Genomic DNA, 25,622 nt, shown 5'->3' on the forward strand with positions numbered 1-25,622 from the left:
TACAGTTTTTAATATTGTAAAATACTTTCTTACATTTTAAATAAAATGAAGTATATTCATTAATTTTCATGAATATTTAGCTTAATTATTTAGGCAACATTCAGAGGGCAACTCGGAGTTTAGCAACCTCGCATTACGCTTATTATTTAGCTTGGCAAACTGCGACACGAAACCAAAAACCAAAACAAAAGCCAACCACAACCGCTCTCTGCCCCCTCCTTTGGCCAATGCTTTTGGTTGGGGCCCTAGTGCCTAATTAGGCCAATTCTCGATGAGGCAATGCCAACAAACAAAATCGACCGGCTAATTTTTTGTTTGTTATTTACTTTTCGTTTTCGCCAATTGCCAATTGCATTCTGTTGTTGTTATTGTTCTTGTTGTAGATCGTTAAATACTTGTTGTTGCTGTTGTTGTTGTATACTAAGAACTTGTAGTATATTTTTCTACACATTATACACATAAATTGCTTCATAAAACACTGAATGGATCCCGCTATGGAAGTCATGCGATTTTCGCTTTTTATTACTTGCGATTTTTCTTTTGAGTTGCATAGAGATGTAATCGAATTAATGGCGAATATAAAGAAATATATATTTTATGCTTCTTTATTCATATTGCCAAATATTTTGTGAGTAAATACTGAAAAGCATTGGCATAAGAACTTTTGCAATAATTAGTTTTTCCGACTATTTTTATACTGACTATCCATAGAGTAAAGGAGTGTTGTAACTTTGTGCCTACATCAAATTTATTGGTGTATTTAGTACTTTATGGTATATTTTAACTGATTATCCATAGCGTACTTCCTGTACTTACAGGAAAGTTATTGGTATTTTTTGTACATCATGGTATTTTGAATGGAGTAGTATGCAAAATATATTTTACTATTTTTTTCTTTTTTATTATCAATTTGTTACCTTTGTTCGTAAAAACTTTGGTATTATGAACTTTTTTTGCTTTTATTGTTAATGAGTAGCGGGAATGTTCTTCTCGTTTTTTTACCTTTACTAATTTGTATGCATATGTATTTACTTACTTCCATTTCCTTTAAATAATCAACAAAAATGTTTTCAAATAGTTTGTAGATATTTTATTGCATTGACGGTTTCCACATTTGGGATGGGACTTGAGTTATTGGTAGCCTAACTAGCTAAGACTGGCATTTAATAATTTCATAAATACATGGATGATTTCGTAAACATTTATTGTATAGAATATCATAGCACTAAGTAGGATGAATAGAGGAACTCTATTCTTAAGCGGCATAGTTTGCATGGGTTATCAAAGTCTCTGTATTTGAGCCTCGCTCAGTTAGCAAATTTGAGTATTTCTCCATTCTTTGTTTTTGTTTTTTTGGCATTTACATAAGATAATTGTTAGCATATGATTTCCTTTTGAGCGCACCTGAATGACAGAAGAGAAGAGAGAACTCTCCAATCTGTTTTACAGGCTCTTAGAGTTATACTTTTTTGAGCACATTGTCCTGGAATGCATTACGAGCTAATGACTAGTCTATTATTCAGATATGATCGAGTATAGTTTCAGGGCCTGACTGGGTTCATCAGTCTTTGTTTTGTTTTGTTGCGGTCTCTCAACGCTCCATGCCCAGATCGTGCAGCAAGTGCTGCTTGATCACCTCGCCCTCCTCCTCGGCCAACAGCTGAGCAGTCACCGAGTTGACCAAATTAAAAGCAAAGGCAAATCCACTAAACGTGGCCCACACGCCCAAGGCCAGCCAACGCAACAATCGAGGACGCAGGCTGCCATCCAGTTGTCGGAGCAGAAACAGTCCCATGCTGAGTCCTGCCAAGGCGCCCGTCATGTGTGCAATGTACGAGACTGAGATAGTGGGTCCAGCGCCAGGTTGATACTCCAACAAGGCCATTTGGCAGTACAACGTATAGCCCAGATCGCAGGAGACTGGAGGGGGTTACTAATTAAATAAAGCCTTAGGCAGTTCAGTAGGGAAACTTACCGAAAATGATGACAGCAAGCAGCTGGGCGAGTCCGTGTCGCATGTGGCCAAAGTTGAGTAAGACATTGGCCAATTGGGCAGCCAGTAGAGCATAGACACCGCCACTGGCTCCCACCAGATACACTGTGGAGTCTACAACACTGGTGCCCAACGAACCAGCGAGAACACCAGCCAAATAGACGACCGCAGTGCGTCCCGAGCCATGTAGCAATTCTAGTGGCAGGCCATAAAGAAGCTGGGTGAACACATTAAAGCCGAGATGCAGCCAACTGGCATGTAGCAGGGCATAGGAGATAAAACGCCAAAGTTGCAGGCGACGATCCGGTCGATAGATGAGCAACGAGTCCTCCGGCGGTGCAGAGCCAACGTAGACAAAGACAAAGATCTGTGAGGATAAAGAAAATGACAAATCAAATCAAAAAGGGGTTCAACGCGCAGTTGATAAATGTTGGCCAAGCCTTAACAATTTACAAAGCTTTTTTCGACAGTGCTTAAAGTTTTCTCTATCCTCTCTCTATCCATTTTGGGACACACACACATACTCGTTTTCTATTTCGTCGCATTGGGGGCGGCAATAAAGCCATCACAATGTAAGCTATTTTTCAGCCCCCCTCAACGGCGCCGTCAAAAGAAAATCGAAAACAAAACCAAGAAAATCCAACGGCAAAGCCAAAGCAACCCCTCAAGCTGAGCTGCGAGGCGAACCAAGAAAAAGAGAGAGAGAGAATGGGAACAACAACGAGACTGGCAGCAGACAGTGGCGAGACGATAGCAAATTTCATGCGCCTTACCACATTCCAGAGACCCCAAACTCAATAGCCATTCCCAATCCCAATTGCAATTGCCCCCTCCTGAGTCTCAGTCTCAATGTGTGTGTGAGTGGCTGGCGGCGTCCAGTCTGCGAGTGGCAGACACAAAACTCAGACCCAGACCCAGACCGAGACCGAGACACTGTAGACAGAGTCAGAGAGCAGTGCAAAAGTGTTGGATTTTCGCACGATTTCCGAGCCACGTTTGGGGTCGATGTTGGATGGGGATGGGGGACAAACTCGTCTCCTGTTTCGCGCATTCTCTGCTGTTTGATATATCCTTTACCCGGAAGCCAAATGCCATTTGCAAATGCTTTTGCTTTTGCTTTGGCTCTTGCCTCGCCAATTCGTTTTATGGCCAGTCGGCAATTTATTTGCGACCAACAGTTCACGGGGGCTGAAATATGATCAGGTTCTTTTTCTTTTTACACAAAAAGAGGACACCCACAGAGACCCCAAATCGAACCACCACCCTTTTTGGGCAGCAATAGCAAACAACTTTAGTTTATGTATGCCACATCTCCAGATGCATCTACAAAATGATCCAGCCAAGAAGGGGGAAACAGAGCTCAGTTACAGCAACAGCTGCTGTGGCTGTGGCTGAGATGCTGCATATTAAATAGCGAAAGCTATAAGCGATGTTATTTCCCAAGTTCCTTTCGAGATGATTGCAATTTAAACTTCGTAATAAACAAGGGGAAGCATGTTGTAAAAATCAAACCATAAGGAAACTCACATCTTTTATGTAGTTGCTAATCTATCCCATCATTTCAACAATAGAGGGTGAATTTTAACTCACTTTTGGCATATAAAAATTTGATTTTATAGAGCAGCTCTGTGGCTACCCTTCAGTTTAATGACGTTTTCAAATTTCACATTATGACTTTGGCCATAGAAATTTGTGAAAATCAATGAAAACAATAGAAAATGGTATGGAGTATGGAGAGTTCTTTTATGAAGCAGCACAATAAGATTTATACAATCAGAATTGAATTTCAGAAATTGAATTGGTATTGATAAACATTTCGATAGTCTGAGAAAAAGCACTCCGGGCTTATTTATTGCATGAGTATTAAAATGTTCGCACTAAAGAAATTTTTTTAAAGTTCTTGGCAAAAAAATAATACTTGCCAAAATTTGCCAAAATTTGAAGTGCAGAGTCAAATAAGCAGAAAGTTTCAGCATAACGGTGTGAAGGCGGTATTATTGTTAAAATATACCAACTTAATATACCGAAAATATACTATAAATATACCATAATGTATAATATAGGAAAAGTGTAACAGCTCTCATAAATTTACTTTTATTTAATAACAGCATATTTATGCGAAGGAGGTATTATTGTTCAAATATACCAACTTAATATACTGAAAATATACTAAAATATATATATTATTGAAAAAGTATAACAGTTCTGATATATTTTTACTGTTATTTAATAACATTGAATCGTATTTTTAATACCAGTTCAATAACAAGTCTGTGTTAAATAAATAATACTTCGAAGTCTTTTTCATAATCAAATAACATTTCAGCATTTGTTTAAGCTTCTTAGGAAATCGTTAATGAAGAAGAGAATCTAACATCTTTTGTCAATCTACTTTTATTTAATAACTTTGAATAGTGTCATCATTTTAATACCTTTTCTTTGAGACATTTTCCCAGTGTCAACTTAAGAACCATTTTCAATTAGAAAGTTCCTTTGCAGTGCAGAAACTTTGCTTGATAAAAAGAATGTTCGAATTATAAAACAGCATGAAACTTCCCCTTTGGGTGCAATTGAATTTTTCAATTTAAATTATAACAAGTTACAAGTATAATACCATTAATTTAAGGCGCTGGTCGCACTCGATGTTGGCAATTAAAGCGCCCCCAATTTGGCCACGTGCAGTGGCCAATGCAGCAGTGGCAAGTGGCAAGTGGCAAGTGTTGTGCAATGTGCTCGATGTCATGGCAACATGGCAACGAGTGGAGTTTTTACTACTTTACTGTTTGAGTGTGAGTGTGTGTGTGTGTGTGTGTGTGGCCGCAACTCAATCAACCCCTCTGTGGCACGACGAGGTTAATCGCATTAGAGATTGGGGGAGGTGGAGAAAGCAATGCAATGGGATGGTCAGCTTTTATTTATTTTTGGTCACCTACCTCGAGCAGCGAGACGAACAGAATGAAGCAAGGCGGTGGCCAACAGCGCATGGAACGCGATGTTGTCAACTGCTTCTCCTTGCTCAGTTCTGAGTCTGGCAGTGACTTGGCTGCTGTCATTGTTGCTGGCTGCTGCATCAGCTGGTCGAGACAGACGCCCAGCACCAGGCCGCTGTTGCGGGATTGAGATTGTGGCGGCATCTGCAAGACGGTTGCCGCAAGCATTTCCGATTTGTTGCCGTTGTTGTTGCCGTTGCCTTTGGCGTTGCCGCGTCTATTTTTGGGGCGTCTGCCTTGTGACGGTGCCCCACTTAGCGGCTGTCATGATGTTGCCGACGGCGCTGTGCGCGGAATTTTGTCTGGCCCACAGTTGGCCCCTGCAGAAAGAGAAAGAGAAGCAAACGTAACGTTAAATGAGTCAGTGAGAGACAGCAGACAGCAGAGAAGAGAAGAGAAGGGAAGAGTGGAGGATTCTCTGATAGCTTTTTCCTTGCCAAATTAGCTCAAGGTTGTCTGTCCAACAATATCCACGTTCCTGCTGCCACACTGCGACACAACTGCAGCGCAATTATTCTCGACTCTCGAGACTCTATTTGGCAGTTGTCGACGGCGCCAGCCAAGTCAATAACACCCCACTCAATGTCTTCCCTTTCGTGTGTTTATAAAAATGCCTGTTGTAATGTCACTAGACAGCCATAAAACAGTCGCAATTTATTTCTCTCACTCGCTCGCTCTCTTTCTCTTTTGCTGCTGCCTAGCACATTTTTTTGACAAACAAATTTATATCCGCTGCACATCGAAGCACTCAGACACAGCCAGACACAACAACAAAAACAACAACAACAACAACAGCAGAAAACCTGCCCAACCCCAACCAGATCTGCATTTAAGCAAGCTCATCTCTTCAATGTTCGTGCAAAAAAAAAGATTATTTACAAGAGAAATAGGAAATAATCTAGCAGACAATGTCAATTGATTGCTTCAATTGCTGATGACAAATGCCTGTTTTTGATCTGTTTTCCTATGCTGTAGCATTATAGTTACTATAGTAACCAGAGATGAGTTCAAAAAGAGCTCAGCTAAGGGCAAATATTGTCATCCAATTATGCATATGCTAGCAAATGCTTTGAAAAGTACAATTGGGTTTTCAATTTCTGCTTCAAATAGGGAAAAAATAATTGTCGTTTTAGCACATCAAATAAATAATTTCCTTTTACTCTTAAATTGGATTCATATTTCTCAAGCAAGGTAGACAAAATAATGATGACTTTTTGTAAAATTAGCTAAATTTATTTATTATTAGTGGGATAAAAATAAACTCTATTTGTTAACTTTCTTTTAGTATGGGGACAATCCTGATAATCTGGTATATTATCTATGCTATATTTCGAATGTAGTACTATTCAATATACCAAACATAGCCTTCGGTATACTTTAGTATTGTTGTGGCATATTTTTGATAGATTTTAAGAATATAACTGCACAGTTTTTCTTTTATTTAAGATGGGTAACGAGTATCTCACAGTCGAGCACGCTGGACTGTATCTTTCTTTCTTTTTTTCATATTGATTCCTTTTGTTAAATATCAATTGCAGATTATTTCGTAATCGAACTAACTAACTAATATTATTCACATTAAATATTGAAAACTTTCTTTCTAAACTTTAATTTGCTGCATATTTTTTTAACTTAAGTGTACTGAGACTGATTTGTACAATCATAAATCGTTTCATTTCAAAACAACAACACGAATGATACTAAGAACTTTTATTGTTTATCAATCAAGTATTTATACTTGATTCCTTTCATTCTTCGGTCTAATTACCTTGGCTCGCATAGATTCAAATGAAATTTAAAACAAGTTAAAACAACAAGTTAACTTTTCTGCGACAGATATTGATTCACTTTATCAACTACTCACTCCCTTTTTTGGTAAAAGGAAACGCTAATTGAATTATCCACGAGTTGTAAAGGTTGTCAATGAAAGCAGTTTGATATATCGTAAATTAAAGTTCATCTGCTCCATAAAATCGTCCAAAAGGAAGTAAATTGTTCTTGTTTATATAGTGACTATTGTTGTTGGTTGTTGTTGTTGTTGTTGTTGGTAGTTGTTGTTGTTGGCTGTTGGTGTTGTCGCAGCATGTTGCTGTTTGGTTTTTGGGTACATTGTATGGATTAATCGTAGAGCTGGGCAAAGTACTTTATGTGGCCAGTGCTAGTTTTTAGTGTCCTGTCGAGTATTGACATGGCCATGGCGTGCCTGGCCTCGTCCTGGCTTTCGCTTCGCTTCGGTTGGCTTGGCGCTGTGTTTCGACATTTGGCAGTTGCCCTTGGTAATGAGTTTTAATGGTGATTACCTTTTGGAGCTGTTTTCTTGCTGCTGTTGCTGCTGCTGCCGCAAAACAAAAGGTATCGACTTCGAAATGGGGACAATGCGCTCAGAGAGGGTTTGAGGGAGAACGGTAATATGGATTGAGCCTTCGCCTTTGCCTTGGCCAACTGGCCGTCAGGACACTTTCTTGCCAAACGAGTTTTGCGAGAGAGAGCGAACGGAAATGCTGTGCGTTTCCATCTCCTTCGATCCTTTCGGATCCTTGGGCGCTAAACCGGTCTCGGACTGTTTCGTTTTAATGAAGCGCATGCCAAAACCGAAACTGAACTGTACAAATATCGACAGGTGTAGCCAGTGTACTATGCATGTCCTTAATGTCCTTAAAGCGTTCAGTGTTTTGCTGTCGATACTCGTATATTTGTTGGCTTGCATTTTGGTTTGGGTTTGAGTTTGGGTTGTTGGCCTTCACACGCAAGTTGCTTTAGCTACCCATTGAGGACACGCACATATCCTTGAACCAACTCGGCAGCATTGAGCGGAATTAAACTTTCAAGTGTGCTAGTTATGTATGCATATGTGAGAGTGTATTTGAAAGTACACATACATACATATGAACAATATGTACTATGTGGATTATGCAAGCAATTGAAGCTCCTTAAGTCTAACTACGGGCCAGCTAACCTTTTGACCCTTTCCCCATTGCCCTCTGCCCTTTTCGTCCTTACTAAGTAGCCCTCTGCCCAACTCGAACTCGAACCCGCACTCGACCACATGCCACTTGGCCCACTTGATTCGGCTATGTGGAGAGTTTGTATTTGTGTTTGCACAGGCAAAATATTTAATTTGCATAATGTTGGCTATTTGTATTTGCATTATTTGCATTTGTATTTATCAAATATCACGTGTGGCGCCCCTTTTACTATATTCGTAACTATATTTTTTGCTGCTACCTTCCTTCATTTTGTGCTTTATTAATTCATGCGTTTGCAAATAATTAAATAAATAGAAAATCATTTCATAAAAAGGACATGACCTACGGCATAAAAAGCTTATCAATTTGTTTATTTGTTAGGCATTGAGTGCAACAGAGATTAATATAATTCAATTAACAATTAACATATAAATTATGCACAATGCACAACGAAGCGAAGGGATCAAATAGCTTCATGTTTTTTTAGAAAAGGAAATTTCATAAAATATTTATAGTTAATGAAATGCAGCTTTAAGCGTTAATTAAGTCTAATTTAATTTCCTTAAATTTGTATGATGAATGTTACAATAATTCAACTGGTGACTATATTACTTAATTTTGCTGTTAATTAAGGCACAATTGAGAGTTTCCTGCTATGATATTTGTCTTCTTTGGCGGCTGAACTATTATCATTTGTTGTACTGTAAATTTATGCTTCTAAAATGATAAATGTTATGAAATATTTCCCATGTTATTTGTGAATAACATTTGAGGAGAAAGTTAACTACTTGATAGAATTTCAGTATATAGCAAACTAACAGTTGCATGCTATGTTAATTATTGTACTATCGATTAATATTCCTAAAACGACAAAAGAAATAAATGCTGTAACGTTAAGTTGCCTGTAACAATATGTTAAATTTAAGTATTTACATTCTAATAACATTTCTATGTTAATTGTTGTTGTACAGATTGATGATACTAAATTGACAAAAGTAATGAAATCATTCAAGCTAACTACGCCATGAATTGCTAAATTTAAATTTGTATCTGCTAATAAAATGTACAGAAAATGTTAATTAGCTGATAACATTTACTGAGAATGTTAGTCAGTTATTAACATTTAATGTACAATAAAATAACATTTTAATTCTATGTTAATTATTGTACTATAGATTGATGTTACTAATATGTATGAAGTAATGAAATCTTTACACTTGTATTAAAATCTATAAACGTAAGTAACCCAAATAATTTGCGGAATTTATATAAGTAACTCTTATGAACATTTACAGAGACTGTTAATCATTTGATAATTTTTCACTGTACAACAAACTAACATTTCAATACTATGTTAATTATTTTACAGTTTATTTAAGTTTCTAAAATAGACCATATTATATGGACGCTTTAAATAAAGCTTTTAACAAATGTTAATCAGTTGATACCAATACAATGTATAACAAATTAACAGTTGAGTTATGTTGAGAGGTAATGAACTCTTTACACTTAACCAGCCTCATAGAGCTTAAAATTGACAAGTAATAAAATCTTTACTTTAAGTTTACAAATAAAGTTTACAAAAAATGTTAAACAGTTGATAACATATAACTGTAAAATAACACTTTTTACTATGTTAATTATTTTACTATTATAAGCGTTTGATCTGACACATCCTAATGAAAATCTACAGTGACTAACATAACATTGTCTGTGAAAACAAGGAGTGACATCTGCTGCCCAAAAAGTTGTAACGCATACAGTGTATGCGAAAAGTATTTGTCAGCTTAAAAGTTGCCATTGTGAATGGCGTTTACAAGAGTTGCATAGAAGAAGAAAATAAAAATGCATTTGGTGAGAAAGAGAAACAAACATACACACAAACGAAATTGCAATGCGAGTGACAGAAAAGTCAAGTGAAATGTGCAAAGTAAAATTTTAATTACAGACGCCACGAGCGATCTGCGCGAGTGTAGAAAAGTCGCTGGAAAAGCGATGGAAAAGCTTAGCGGGGGGGCTAAGAGGAAAACAAAAGGAAATGTTTGTGAGAGTGAGAAAGCGAAATGTGCATAATAATTATGACTGGGCTTAAATGTTGATGGGAAACTTGTGAAAAGTGAAAAACAAAAATAGGAAAAACAAGTTGGCAGCACTCCTCAACGGCCTTGGAAGAGTTTTTTGTGGGTGGGCTGGAATGGGTTGAGAGATGGGTGTGTTGACTTTGGTGCTGTTGTTGGCAAAGTGAAAGAACTAAGGCGACTACTAGACAAGTAATGCATATAGAAAGTTTTGCATGAACAGAGCAACGGGGCAACAAACAGAAACGAACATTAACAACAATGACGAGAAAATTGTTGAAAAACTATAATTGAAAAACATGCGCGACTCTGCACAAAACACGCACAGACAGCAGACAGAAGAAAAAACCAAGGCAGACAGACAAAGAGAGAGAGAGGGGAGGAGGAAGTTAGGAAGTTTGAGAATGTGTAGCCTGAGGTTTCACTTTTAACAAGCGAAGCTCTAAGTACGTAATACTCACATGCGAGTATAAACAATAACATTAACATTAACTTTGCCATTAACATTAAATTTGCACTTTTTTTTGTTGTTGTTGTTGTTGTTGTTGTTGTTGCTGTTGAAAGAGTTATGAAAGAAAAGTGCAGGCGACTGAGAAGACGCGCCTCACTTGGCTAAGCAAAGAAAGTGGAGCTAGAGAAGAGAGAAAGAGAGAGAGAGTGGAGGTATCTTAACGCCCAAAGTCTTTGCTCATTTCACAATCAAATTCCGGCAATTGAAATGAATGCGATTAAAAGCCGCACGTCATGCGAGGGAAACAAGTGCGAGAGAAGCTGCTCGGAGGAGGAAGACGAGGAAGCAGAGGAGCAGCAAATGGAGCATCAAGATAGAGCTCGCCATAAAGCAAACGGAACCGAAGTTGGGGTCGTCGGATATATGAGAGGAGCAACTGCAACTGCCCACGCGACTGCAGAGAGTTCATTTCCATTTTGGGTTGCATGCCACAGCAGCAGCAACACAGCAGAAGCAGAGAGAGGTACAATTGGGAGGGGGAAACATAAACTGAATCTCTTGTTGCCTGCTTTCAATTTAATTGTAATTTCTTTTGTGTTTATTGCGTTTGCCTGCTGCTTGCTTGCTTACGTTTTAATTTCATTAACTTTGAGTTTACTGTGTGAAACACTTGCCCATCCACAACAACAACAACAACAACACCACGTCTTACCCCCCTCTTCCCCTCAAGTCGATCTCTTCCTGAGGCCACACTGCGCGCTAGCCGTAAAATTTTTGACATAAAACTTAACCTACAAGCGAGAGCTTACTTGTATTTGTGTATCTGTATCTGTATCTGGTTCGGTTTGGGTATCTGTATCTGCTTTGTGTATGTGTGTGGCAGAGATTTCAACAGAAGCTGAAGCTCTGTCTGACTCTGCTGATGAACTTAAGATACTCATTTAGAACAGCAAACGGAACCACTTACCCCAGTTCAGTTGCGCGTTTACATTTTCACATTTCACAGATTGAGCAATCAAATGGGATGCTTACACACAGTCGGAGAGCAAAGCACATGCAAGTCTAAGATTTCAAATGAAATTACCAAAGAGCAATAAAAAAAACAACCAAATGGTAAAGTAAATGAAACCTGGACTAGTCTAGCGGTTGAAGATCAATTTAAGCAGATGCAAATGTCAAACTGGTTCTCTTTAAAAATAATTAAATCAATTTGAAGTAAATCTTTTTTAAGCCGCTAAATAATTGTTTTATTAAGATTGAGCTCAGAGGCGCACTTAATATTTATAATTATTTTCTAAGATTTTATGTTATTACACTCGAGTTGTAAAAACCTAATTTTTTATGTTTATTTTTGAAGATTATATTTGATTCTATTTGTACTATTTTAGTGTTCAATTCAAAACGAGCTTTAAAATATCATAATTGTCTTTATTTTTTAAGAGAATTCAGTTTATTTTTAAGATCTTTGTATGGTTCGTAATAAAATAAAGAAATGGTTCATTCCTCAGTCAATTCGGAAATAAAAGCATTTTTGCAGCTGCAAAAAAATCTTAATTATTTATGTTTACTTTCTTAGAGATACTTTTAATTATAATTTGATGATTATGATTTGATTATTTTTAAAGATTTTATGTTGTAAAATCTTTATTATTTATGTTTATCTTCAACGATTCTTTTTACTTGTTCTAAGCATAATTTTGAAACGATTTTTGGTGCAAAAATGATAACTTCAGTATAATTCCTGAATTTGGTTGCGATTAGATACAAATTTAAGAAAGCCAGCATATTTTGTACTCCATGACATATTCAATATACCAAATATAGCCTTTGTCATACTTTAATATTTTTGTGGTATATTTCAGTATATTTTAAGAATAATTCCACACTGTTTTTCTTTTACTCAAAATGGGTAGCAGGTATTTCACAGTCGAGCACACTCAGCAGTAGCTTATTCACTTGTTTATTTCAGAGTTTAAGTTTCCAAAGTGAGTATAAACTATTAAATAATAATTGATCAGTTTAAAAAACTTTTACAACATTCAAGTTAATGTCAAGAGAGTCAATAGTTGGTGAGAAAAGTAAAGAATAAACTTTATTCTGTATTCAATAAATATTTGCCAGCATTTTGTGCAGCTGTGAAAAATGATTCGCAACAATGCGCAACGCATTCTGCGGTTCACAAATATAGCATAAGCATATTGTTTGCTTTGTGGCAAGTAGTATTAAAACCATTTCAAGTCATTCGGAGGCAGCCACGACAACACAGCACAAAAGTGAGGTGCACCACAACTTGGGTTAAGTCCAAAGGTACAGTATTTATGCTGAATATTTCTACGACTTCGCGTCAATGCACAAATCAGTTAACGTCCGGCATTGGCCAGGCCAGTTGTTAGTTGGTAGTTGTTGGTAGTTGGCAGACGTAATAACCTGCCCCAAACAGGGGGCACAAGATAGCCAGAGAGACACAGACACAGACAACGACAACGACGACATCGACACCTGACCACGCGGCGGGTTGTTGCTTGGTTGTTGTTTGTTGGTCGCTTGTTGGTTGCTGCTTTGCTGGTTGTTGGGTGTTGCTTGGTGTTACCTAAACAAGTGCAGCGCGTATCCATGTTTATTTTACGGTTCAACGATTATTACCAGTTATTGTCTAATGGCACCGTAAAAGGGGGACACCACCAACAAGAGAGGGGCGGACACCCAAGGGAGTAGAGGGAACACAGAGAGTGCTGTCGTGCAGCCAAAGCAAAATCGCCAAAAGCGACAGACTGTGGGAGAGACAGAGAAAGGAAAGGGAGAGGGACAGACCATCGACTAGGTGTTGCTAGATTGTGAGTTTGTTGTTGTTGTTGTTTGTGGTGTTGTTGTTGTTGTTGCAACCACCACTGCGTTACTGAGTGTCTGTTGGTTGTTGGTTGTTGTGGTCTCTGCACTCGCTATCAATATTTCAAACACGTACCAAACTTTTGCCTTTTGCAGACAGGCAACGGACATGGGACATTCTGAATGGATAGCGAAGGCGGAGGAGGAGGAGGAGAAGAGCTGGGGGTAGTCAACAAAAACGGAAGTTCACACGGAAATATATACCAAAACAGAGAAAAATGAAATAAAATAGCAGAAACAAAAACAAAGCAAGAAAAGACAAACATTATGTTTATAATAAAATAACAACAAACTATATTCGAAAATGAATCACGCAAAGCAATCGAAGGGAAGTTTAGTTTTTTGGTCGTCTGACTTGAATTAAATAATTCGAAAACTAGCATTCGATCGATGGCGGCAAATATGACGAAATTGTCGACGACAAAAAACAGAAAAAACAAAGAGAGATAGAAGAAAAGAATTTAGGGAATGTCAACTAGCATTTGGCATAAGGCCACCGAGGCGAGAAAACATTTGTGTTATCTGCTCTCAAGGAGACGCAAGACTACGAGAGGAATTGAAGAGGAGGAGAAGAGAAGATGAGGAGAAGGAGGAGGGAAGACAGCATTGACATATCAATAAATTTAGCACGCAGCCGATTAATGTGCGTTGGCTGCGATGGAAGCTAAGCAGATTTGACTGAGCAACGTCTAGACGCAAAGCACGACGCTGATGACGTGAACTTGTGGCAAGTGTGTCTGTGTGTGTGTGTGCGTGTGTGTTGGAATAAATAGTTCTAGTTTTGGTGGCAGATGTGGCACTGTCACTGAGAATATCATAATGTGGGCACACACTTGATTTATGCTCTAGCAATGTGTTGGCCCTATCGAAGAAGACTTCTTCACTTTGCTCCCCGCTCGCAGAGAGTTATCTAGGCTGTGAATTTCTCTGCACTGATCTAATAGAGCTTAAGAAATTGCGGCACGAACATGAACTCGATAATTAACTTCAAAACGCGACTGCACATGCAAAAGATACAAATGCACAGCACAGCACAGATACACAGATACAGATTGACAGATACAGATAGTTGGATGCATGTGTGTGCAGCAATTGCCCCGCTGATTGTCGAGCGTGGCAATTTAATGCAAAAGCCATCAATTAACCCGCTTTCCAAGTGGCAACCAGCAACACAGCAACAGTAAGAGCACCATCCACAAGCAGATGCAAAACTATCTCAGATGAGTCGGAAAATGAACCACATCATTGAACGGTTAAGCTAAGCAGCAGCAGCAGCAACAAGATGCAACGATTTGCACGTAGTTCCGTTAGCTAATTGGTCTATAACCATTAACAACAGAGCCAAGACTCCGTTCCCCTCTCTTCCGTCTCTCAAAGGTAATTCTTAGGAATCGCCTAGCGGAAGCAAACAAGGAAAGGAAACTCTCTGTTGACCACTGGTCAAAGTTAAGAGAGGGAGGGAGGGAGAGAGCGACGTGACTTTGTGCGTTTCCCCCTCGCAATGAATAATTAATTTATGATTTTTCTCATTGTAAATCATAACAATTAATGTTACTTTAAATGCGCAACGACCTCGAAGTCAGTCGAGTTCTCTCGGGGAGAGCTGCTGCAGGAGTTGAACATGAACATGGCCAACGGCGAACAACAACAACAACAAAATAAGAACAACAACATCAACATCAAAAGGCAATTATGCGCCAAGAGTGGGCGGCAGGGCGTAGCAAAAAAACAACAAAAACTTAAAACAAAAAAAAAACTACAAAACATCAACAGAGAAATAATGTTAATAAGAAAACAACAAGAAAATTGCGTGGACAGAGACACAGACGGGAATAAAAAGAGGGGACTGAGCAATGCAGAAAAGCAGCTAGAACAATTCGCACGATAATGGAAATGAAAATGGCATGAAAAGGCTTTTGTGTTCTCTTCTCTCAACTCTCGACTCTCGAGTCTGTAGTTTTTTCTGGTTCAGCTTTCGGCCTCAGCGACAATCCCAAGAGACAAGCGAAGCAACAAAAGAACTTTAACCTGGTCAAATGGGTCAGGAAGCAAGAGAAGTGGCTAGTTGACAATGTAGCCAGGGCCAACAAAAATGCAAATTATTAGTGCAAATCTTAAGAGATTTCAGAGAAATGCAAGAGAGGGAATGCAACTGAGTAATGGATTCTGCAGTTTAAATCATGTGTCAGAGGTTGAAAGCTAAAGGCTTAAATTATTAGGATAATTAACTTAAAGATCTGAAGAGTGAAAAAATCTAATATCTAATAATAAGTGAGAATGCGCTCGACTGTGAGATACCCATTGTGAATAAACGCAAAACAGTGTGGTATTATTTTTCAAATTTACCAAATTAATAAACCGAAAAGTATTAAAACTATATACCAAATGTTATATTTGGTATATTGAAATAGCACTACATTAAATATACACCATTGAGTGGAAAATATACCAGATTGTCAGACAAAGCCCAAGGCTGCCATATAAAGATGTATTGAAAAACTTATTAATAGAATCTTATCTAAGGAAACTAAAAGGAAATTATATAAAAAACTTGTTATATGATAGTAAACTCATAAAATATATTGTTAAAAATTGTTATAGCAAAAGAAGCTAAAAAAAAATTATATAATCAAATCTGAACTGGAAAAAATATGAGAGCTAATATATAGAGCACCTTAAAATAAAAAATTGTTGTCATTTTAAAATCCAAAATTAAAAGATTATATAGTAACAAAATTAATAGCCAAGTTTTCAATTTTTATGAGATTTATCTAAAACGTATTGCCCTTCGCTTCTCTAATAATTACTTTAATTATTTCCGTAAGATTAACAGTTTATATTTATTTATTTAGTTACCCCCTAAACATAATTACTAAAACCATTATTGTGAGATCTTCAAATTCTTTTATTACTTTATCAGTTACTCTCTAAACATTTCACTAATAATATTTAAACCAACCTATTTTAATTTTATTAGTCACTCCCTTAACACAATTTCTACCATTAAATAGAAACTGTAATTATAAATTAAGAAATGAATATTTGAAAGAGAAAGCGTTTTAGCAGCATCTAAACCCTTTATAGAATAAAGATCTTAATGTAAACCTTTCATTATGATATCATATGGAAAGCAATACTATCTAAGCTAATTGCTAATGTTCGTTTGTTTGTAGCATAAAGAGCTAAGTGAGTAAATTTAGCCTGATGATCAATTGGGCAAAAGAGGTGGGCTTGAACGACTTTCATTTGGTGGGAAAACCACGGCTGTGAATACAAATCGCCCATTAATGGGTTCAATACCTGCAAAATGTGCAAATGTGTCCAACTGTCTGTCCGTCCGTCCGTCCGTCTGTCTGTCTGTCGGACATTCGCTTGGCAATCGCGCACATTGAACTGATATTGGAGTCAGCAGTCGGCAGTCGGCAGAGTCCGATTATCACATTTCGAGCTCAGCGTTCATAAGCACATTAGCACCGCTGGCGCTGAACACCAAAGTCGACCCAAGCATCTACATATAATATAATATAGTATCTATATGCATCGCCAGGCTATTGCTTTAGCTATTGCTATTGCTATTGCTAGCCATGGTCAGAGTGTGCGATCTACATTCATTTGAAGCTTGAACCATTCACCGCGAACGAACAACTATTTTTAGTCGACTTGGGCTTTGACTGAATCCGCCTCTTGCCACGGCGCCTTACCTTGCCACATTTGCCACCCCTCCCCTATCTCTCTCTCCTCCCTGAATATAGATAGCGTGGTAATTATTCGCGCTCAGCTGACTGCGCGAGTCTGCAAAGCGTAACTTGTAACTTGTAGATACATTCACGTATCTGTATCTCGAGGCACGCATCTACATACATATATGGAAAGCCAGGCCCAATGTGCTGCTGCTGCTCGCTTCTGCGATGATGCCCCACTGTGGCCAAGAGTTAATCACCGTTGCCGTTTAGCCAACTCGAGCAGTGTTGCTATCGCTTTTATTGTTGTTGTTGTTTTGGTATTGCCGCTCGCATAGTTTACATTTTATAAGTTAATTGAGTTAACTGTGAAACGCTGCCGACGTCGTCGCCGCTGACTTTGCTTTACTTTATTGTGTTTTGTTCGTACTCATTCTCTTTGCTGCGCTCATTTGCTAATGCAAATTTGATGAATATCAGCGCCAACGATTGCAAAATGTATCTATAAGATGCAATTGTATCTACATGTGTACATGAAATTACACGCAAACAGACCAAAACCAAAAGTCGGTTGGGATTATGTTTAACACACAAAATGTATTTAAAATGTTCTCTTCTCTCCCGCCTCGGTTTTGTCATTGGGCATGTTTTAATTATAAATATTTTACAGTTATTTGTATTGTTTATATTATTGCTGCTGCTTGCTGCTGTTGCCAACTAAATTGCCTGCAAAGCTGCATAATTCGTTTTGCGGTTGAACACATTTAAAAACATCGAAAAACACACCAAACAAAACACACACAGCAAAAAAAAAACAAGAGAAAACCAAACACCAAACGCCAGACAACAACAAAAAGAATTAGACATAAAAACCCAGCAACAACAACAGCAACAGCAACAAAACTAAGTACAAATTTGTGTGTCGTTTTAATTGCCAGAATATTTCATTTCATTTCGCATATTTGCACATGCATGCATCCAATTTTGATGCACATCTTTTCACATCACACATTTATTTATTTTTCGCTTTTTTTTTTGGGTCTGTACTTTGGTTTTAATGGTCGCACACAGTGCAGCCAAAAGTGGCGGATAATAGCTCGAAAAATTGTCGAGTTCACTCTTCAACATTGCCAACAATTTAACATTCATAAATATTTTAAGAGTTTACAACTAAATTTATTAAACACAAAAACCCGAAAATAGTTTAATTTGGTAAAGTTTTGGCTCGTGACATTTATTGCGATTAGGATTTTGAACTCATAAATAAATCTATATGGTATTTTTATGATTGAGTCTTTCTATTATAATTTAAATGTTTATGTAAATGATTCGCAGCAAATTTCCATCCAAAGTTGTTAAATTTATCGCAAAGATTAGTTGAATTTATGCAACTTTATTTTATGGCCATTTTTTATTGATTTCTTATTAGTTCCAAATACAAATTGTTTAGAAAAATAAATAATTCATTTGTGTTGCTTATTTAATTATCAACTTCGGCACGTCAAAGAGAAATCTGCATACTCTAGTTATCAACGCAATGGAATTTAATGCAATTTATTAAAGATAATCAACAGCGAGTGAGCTCTGCTGTAAAAGTGAATGTGCTAATATATTTTATCATATAAAATCAATCTACAATTGTGCTTCAGACTGCAAATAGTTGTCACATGATGTTTCGATGGAAATTAGATAATAGTAAAATAAATAGAAACAGCTCACGAGACAGCCAAAGAGTTGTTGCTGAATTTGAATTACGAACTGCTGACAAGTAATAAACAAATTTGCAGTGCCATATATCCGCTCACTGAAAAGGTGTCAAAGGGGCTAAATACAGCAAAAAGCAAGTAAGAAAGCTACATTCGAGTGTGCTCGACTGTGAAGTACCCTATTTACAAAGTGAGAAACAGAGCGAAAGCTGTAGAGTCGGTAAAATTGTTCAAATTATTATAAAACTAAAATATTGAAATATAACGAAAACTATATTTGATATACCATATAATGCAATATATACCAGATTGTATTTGGTATATAGATATACTACTACAAAGTGCAATATATACCAAATTGCATTTGGTATATCGATATATTACTACATGCTAAATATACTATAGAGTATAAGATATACCAGATTATATTTGATATCTCGATATACTACTACATTTAATATATACCATATTTACAAAATGTACCAGATTGTAATTGGTATGATACTACATTCAAAATATACTATATAGCACAACCGAGATATACTACTACATACAAAATATACCATTGAGTACAAAATATAACACGTGTTTTTTTTGGTATATCGGTATACTACTATTATCCAAATATACCACCACTTTGAAATTGGTATATCGATATACTACTACATTAAAAATATACTACTAGTATACTACACTTCAGCTGTTGTCTCCATTTATATATATTTCTTCACTAACTTTTTAGATTTTCAACCGATCGCAACAAAATTTTCACTATGTCTTCTCATATTTACGTTATAATACCCTTCTACTCTATCGATAGTGGGTATAAAAATTTGTCAACGAATGTCTGACGTCAAAAACGAAGTCGCGCAATTTGAGTTTGGACTTCGATATGGATATGGATTTTTGATTGTTGGACTGTGCACAGTATTATTTTGTAGTTGTTGCCCCATGGGTGCGTTCCAATCGAATCGCAATGCTCCAAGCAGCAAGCTCGAAGCTTGAAGCTCAATGCGGGGTTTTGCCCACGCGTCGCTGCCGTCGCCCGCCGTGGGAAAAACTCGTTTTTTTGGGTCGATAATAAGTCGGATGCGGATTTCAGTTGGCCGGTGTCTCGACGTTTGCCGGCGCTGCGACGGCGCATTGCGTGGGCCTGACTCACTCGTTCCAGGTCTACATTATCTATATATAAATTCATTGTGTGTGTGTTTGCATAGATATATATGGTAGATATACAGATAGCGAACAAGATATAGGCAAATGACCCTGACTTGGGTTCCGTTTCACTTTTCAAAAAAGTTTTCAACAGCTTTGCTAATTTGCCGTTTTGTTTGTATTTCTCTCGGTGTGTGTGTGTTGGCCTCAGTTATTTCAGCTATGCAGTTTAGTGTCGATTCACACGTAGATACGCAACACAAAAGTATCTGAGTATCTGCTGTATCTGCGCCTAGCCAGATGCATCTCTATTGCATTGCAATGTTTGTCTGTCTGTTTGTTTGTTTCGCTTGTTAGCCACTTGGTTTGTTTATCTCAACTCGTCTCGTCTTGAGTTTCGACTCATTTGGTTGCTCTTTTGTTTTTAGTCGCGCGCACGAAATTTTCACTGCTCGCTATCGATGAATGAACGCAAGCGGCAAGTGCAACGCCAAGAGGGGGGAGCTGCGATAAGCGATGAGTGTGCGGAGTTCCCTTGGTGTTAGCTGCTGTTGATTCTTGTGATTCATAGTATTCACAACATTCACATTCACACTCACACTCGCAGTCGCATTTCGCATTTGCAAATTGCGCTGGTTAGGCATTCTTTTGGCTCTGCTGCAGTCAACGTCGCAGTCGACAGTTGGTGTCGTAATTTGCCACTCGCTTTGTGTTTTTGTGTGTGAAATATTCACGTGCACAGACAACGGCGTCTTTTGCCATTGCAGCCCTATACTATATACATATATACTCTATATCTTTAGCTGTATCTGTTGGATACATTTGGCCGAATGCAAGCAGAAAACACTTTTCCTGCTTGGCATTTTTACCCACATTTATTTTCGTTGCATTTCCGCCGTCTGTCTGCCATTACACGCCCCCCTACCTCCCCTTCTTAGCTCCTTTTCCGTACTTACCTGCGATAAGCAGATAAAATGCTAGCTGCTTTTTTTTTGGGTTCTTTTGCTGTTGGGTTCTGCTTTCGCTGTTGGGTTCATAGCTTTACTTTTGGCATAAACATTTCCTAAACTTTTATCTAATTCAACAAACTGCAACAGCAGCAGCAACAACAGCAACGACAGCAACAACAAGAGCAACAACTTGAACCATTTCGAAAGATTCCCAAGACATTTCCACATTTTCCATTGTTGTTGCTGCTGCTACTGCCTTGAGCCGAGCTCTGCTTCTTCAGCGCTCTTTTGTTTCTTTTTCCTCGCATTTTCAACGTGTTTCAACTTGTTAGGCATTCAACTTTTCACATCGTTTTCCCTGCCTCATCTTTTTTGCGGCTCTTTTCGCGCTACCTTTTTTTTATTATTTTGTTGGTCTCTGATTTGGTTTTGTGCAACGCGCTTTTGTTGTTGCTGCCACTGCTTCTGTTGCTGTTGTTTGTCGCTGGGGCAACTTATGCAAGAGTCGCTGGAAAATTTATTAAATTTTCTTCGAGCATAAAGTGCGCTAATTTATTAGTTTTTCATAGGTCTAGACTATCTGCAACTCTTGCTCAGCGCTATTGTCTTTCTAAACGCTTGCAACACACACACACACACAACGATTCGACACGAATAAAGTTCAAAGTTGAGGCAGAGGCGAAGGAGGGAATTGGGAAAGGGCCAGCGAAACAAAGTGGTTGAAGAATGTTTGCTGATAACAAGAGGAGGAAAAAAAGTATCTTCAAGTTGAAATATGTATCTTAAAGTGTTCAACTATGGAAATTAGCTAGATAAACAAAACAGAGAGAAAAGGGTTCCACTTTAATTATTTAAATAGATTTATTTACTTAATTGTGTAACAGAAGCAGCAGCAAAAAAAACACTGAAAAAATGGGTAGCTAACCCATTAAAAATCCAGGTCTTTGTGTTGCAGATGGGCATATTTCAGTTTTCAGTTCTAGTTTGTTGTTAAACGGCTCTTCGTTTCACACCTCTCAGTGTAAGAAAAAAATTACAGACAAGTACGAAAGCTACTGTCGAGTGTGCTCGACTTTGAGATACCCGCTACCCATTTTTAATGAAAGCTGAGCATTGCGGAATTAATTTTAAAATATATCAAATTAATATGCCACAAAAATACCTAAAATATACCAAATGTTATGCTTGGTAGAATTATATACTGTAATCAAAATATACCATAGAGTGCAAAATATACCAGATTGACAGCCAAAGCAACTAAGACCCTCAGTAATTAGCGATACAAAAGTAATTCTTATATAACTTTCACAATTCTTATTCGATCGCAACAAAATTTTCAGGACTCATAAATACTGCAATTATTATTATCTGACTCTAGTTTCAAGCAACTCCTGAAGGCACAAAGTTATAATACCCTTTTACACTATGGGTAACGGATATAAATACAGAAAACAAATCAGAAACAAAAACAAAAAGTTGGCAGTGTAAAAAAAAGCAAACTTGACATAATTACAAAAAAATATTTACAAAAATGTGTGTAGAGATATATAAAAATAAAATGCAGTGCGTACAATTTTTAAAAAGTAGCAAACGCTATAATTTTTAATGCGTTTTTTTCATGTTGTGTTTGTTTCTTTGTTTTTGTTTCGGATTCGCATTCGACAACAAAAGCAGCTGAGGCCCCCAGAGATCGCCACACACCTCTCTCTCTCCCCCCCTCTCTCGCTCTTCCACGTTTCTTGTCTGCCTCATACATCATACAATGTTGTAGCCAGGCCGTGGAAATTCAAGGCAGCGTCGATCACATCGTCGTGTGGCGTCTCTCTCTCTCTCTCTCTCTGAGACTCTGATGTCATGGGTGCTTATAAGCATGATATATGGATTTGTATAGTTGTTGCTTTTAGCGGTTTTCAGCAGCTGCCGTCGCACGCAAAATTTGCATGCAGTTTTAGCAGACATCAAAAATAAAAACAATATCATACAAAATCGTTAAATATCAAAATCACAAAATAAAAAGACAGGCAACGACCACGCCCACACGTGCGCCAAGGTAGTAAACCTTGTCAATGAATGAATCGAGCGATTAATAATCAAAAAACAAAAAAACATTCGTACTTACAACAATCAGCAACACAACATTGAAACTCGCCTTTAATGAAACGCGTTAAACGGCAGCAGCAGCAGCGGCAAGTAAATAAAATACTTTAGTGAATGAATAAATAAATCAATAAACCAAAATGTAAACAAATTAAACAGTAAAACAAAAGCACAACAACATCAACATCGACATCGACAGCAACCTCAACAAAAAAAGCAATATGAATATATACAAATATATATTTGATTTAATTTCTAAATTATGACTGAGCAATCAACAATGTGGAAATCATGTACAGCTACAGCTTTATGAATATTGGTTTGTTCAAATAATATTAATTTGTAGTTGGGCAATATTTGCCACTCTAAACGAAGTGAAGCATATTAAAGTAAATATATATAATTTAACGAATAAATTAATTTAAAGCTTTAAAACTAGTAGGAAACATAAATAATTTTAATTACATTCCCAAACATTCACAATGCGAAATGCTGAAGATTCAAGTTTTGACAAGCAATCATTAATATTTGAAATTAAAAGCTATTTGCATATATAATATGTTATTAAAAGAATGACAAATTAACAGAAATATTTAATTATATCTTTTATGCTGCTTACTCCAAATAACAGTATTTTCTATATTATTTGGAAATAATATGTATTATAAATAAATATCGATTAATGATCAACCGGAACTGATAAAAAAAGAACTAAAGTATCAAAGTGTTAAATTATAACTATAACTATCTGTTATAATTCAAAAATAATTATAATTAAGAAAATAATCAAGTTAATTTCAACTCAATTTGTAACAATAACATATTCAAATTAAACAATATTTCCAATTCCAAATACATAGTTTAAAGAATTGCTGAAGTATTTTCAATCCAAATAATTAGATTATAGAATTGTTGAAGTACTTATTTCTATAATTAAAGTATTTGGGTTGAAACTATTTCAGTAATTCTACAAATTAAGCATTTGGAATTGCAAGTTTTTCCTAGAGTTTTAAATTTAATATTACAATATCAAATATGCAGCTTTACTTAATTGAAGAAGTTTTTAATTCATTCTTTAAATTGCGTTTTTAATATTTTAGCCATCGAAAACTTTCAAAACAAATCTAGCTTTGAAGTTGTCAGTATTATTTAATTCTGAAAACTATTAAAAAAATTCAGTATTTAGAACTGTTGAAAACTTTCTCTTCAGTTGTTCACTTTTATTCATCAGTAGTTCAAGAATTGTTTAAATTGAGTATTTAGAACTTTAACTATTAAAAACTTTATATTCAAATATCTATTTAGTACATTTTTTTTGTTATGAATTATACAAATAATAATTCAATTGCTTGGCTGAGGGATCTTGCCTAGTTTTGTGATGTTATCTGTGAGAGCGCTTGCAACGTTTTTGGACACCGCTGCGTGCGGCAGCCCACACACATCATTCAAGAAATTCAAGAAATTGGTATTCAAAGCCCCATTCAGAGGCAGCCTCCGTTGACGTCGACTTCGATGCTGACTGCGACGTCGTCAATCCTTCCTACACACAACGAAATATTTATGCGGTTAACAGCTTTTTGAATTCAAATTTAGGCTGCCAACAACGAGTTGAATGTATGAAAACAAAAGAAAAGAGCAAAACTACACGCAGCAGCAACAGCCAAAGCAGAAGCTGGATCTGAAGCTGAAGCCCAAGCTGGGCAAGTAGCACTTGGTATTGTAGACACAAGATACAAAACTGTTTATCTGCATGAAAACTAAGTCGAAATTAGAGCAGCCCACATTGGACAATCAAAATCGAATCAACTGACATGACGAGATTGTATCGAATGTGCCCCACACAATTTGCAGCTGAAGTAGGAGAAGACTAGAGAAGGGGAAGGGAAGTGGAAAGAGGGCAGCAAATGTTGCTGAATGCGCATTTCATTCATTCATGCAGTGAAACAGAAACAGAAACAAAAACAAAACAAAAGCAGCTGGGCAAAGTAAAAAACAAACATATCAAAAACACACGTCGCCGTTTACATTGCGTATACGCAATGTGTGGCTGGCAAGCAGAGCGACGGATGTGAGACAGGATACAGCCTGAGAAATAAAAGTTACAGCCCAGAGAGAAGGGGAAAATGAAACGAATGAATGCCTTGTTGACATTTTTTGGGGGCGGCAGCTGTTTTGTTTGTTGCCACATCTCACAGATACAAAAGCTGCTGATAGATGCGAATGTGTGTGAGAGTGTTTGTGAGTGTGTTTACTCACCCAATGATGATGACAAGTTACTGGCCACTGCTTACAGCTTACAGCGCAGAGTTGAAGCGCAGTTTAGCAGTCGCAAATAATGCAGTTTTATGGCCACGTTTCAACTGCGCAATGTATCTTGCAGATACAAATGCCATGCATTGCCTTGGCTCTGCACTCTAAGCACTCTTGTGTGTCCTTTGAATTAGTCTTTTTTTCTTTGTTTTTTTTTCGATTTCGACCGAGCAACACGCGTTTTAGTTAGTCCGTTGTTAGCCGTTGGCGTTGCAAAGTGCCGTTCACTACTGAGCTCGTTTTTTATGCGCTCCGATACTTTTATAGATTCGCAATGTGCCGCTGCCGCGAGGCACACACAAGTTATGGCCAAAAAGGGGAAGTTCGCTAGCGAAGAAGGGTAGCGCCAGGCTATAGTTT

At 37.3% G+C, this 25,622-nt stretch overlaps 1 protein-coding gene across 1 annotated transcript; it reads right to left on the reverse strand.

The window, feature by feature from the left end:
• Positions 1–1,083: 1,083 nt before the first annotated feature.
• Positions 1,084–25,622, reverse strand: LOC117571710 (protein rhomboid). Its single transcript, XM_034254009.2, has 4 exons — positions 25,209–25,622; positions 4,927–5,303; positions 1,976–2,360; positions 1,084–1,920 (listed from the first exon to the last, which is right to left on the reverse strand). Exons 2-4 carry the CDS (start codon positions 5,149–5,151, stop codon positions 1,592–1,594), a joined length of 939 nt encoding a protein of 312 aa, XP_034109900.1. The 5' UTR covers positions 5,152–5,303; positions 25,209–25,622; the 3' UTR covers positions 1,084–1,591.

Source organism: Drosophila albomicans, chromosome 3 (genome assembly GCF_009650485.2).
Source record: "Drosophila albomicans strain 15112-1751.03 chromosome 3, ASM965048v2, whole genome shotgun sequence".
In the NCBI taxonomy this organism is placed as follows: domain Eukaryota; kingdom Metazoa; phylum Arthropoda; class Insecta; order Diptera; family Drosophilidae; genus Drosophila; species Drosophila albomicans.

What these genes read in the sequence shown, in the direction of transcription:
- LOC117571710 (XM_034254009.2), bottom strand. Translation starts at nt 5,151, where the DNA reads ATGCTTGCGGCAACCGTCTTGCAGATGCCGCCACAATCTCAATCCCGC. An exon ending in TGTTCGTCTCGCTGCTCGAG is followed by an intron (nt 2,361 to 4,926) that starts GTAGGTGACCAA and finishes TTATCCTCACAG; the next exon opens with ATCTTTGTCTTTGTCTACGT. An exon ending in GCTTGCTGTCATCATTTTCG is followed by an intron (nt 1,921 to 1,975) that starts GTAAGTTTCCCT and finishes AACCCCCTCCAG; the next exon opens with TCTCCTGCGATCTGGGCTAT.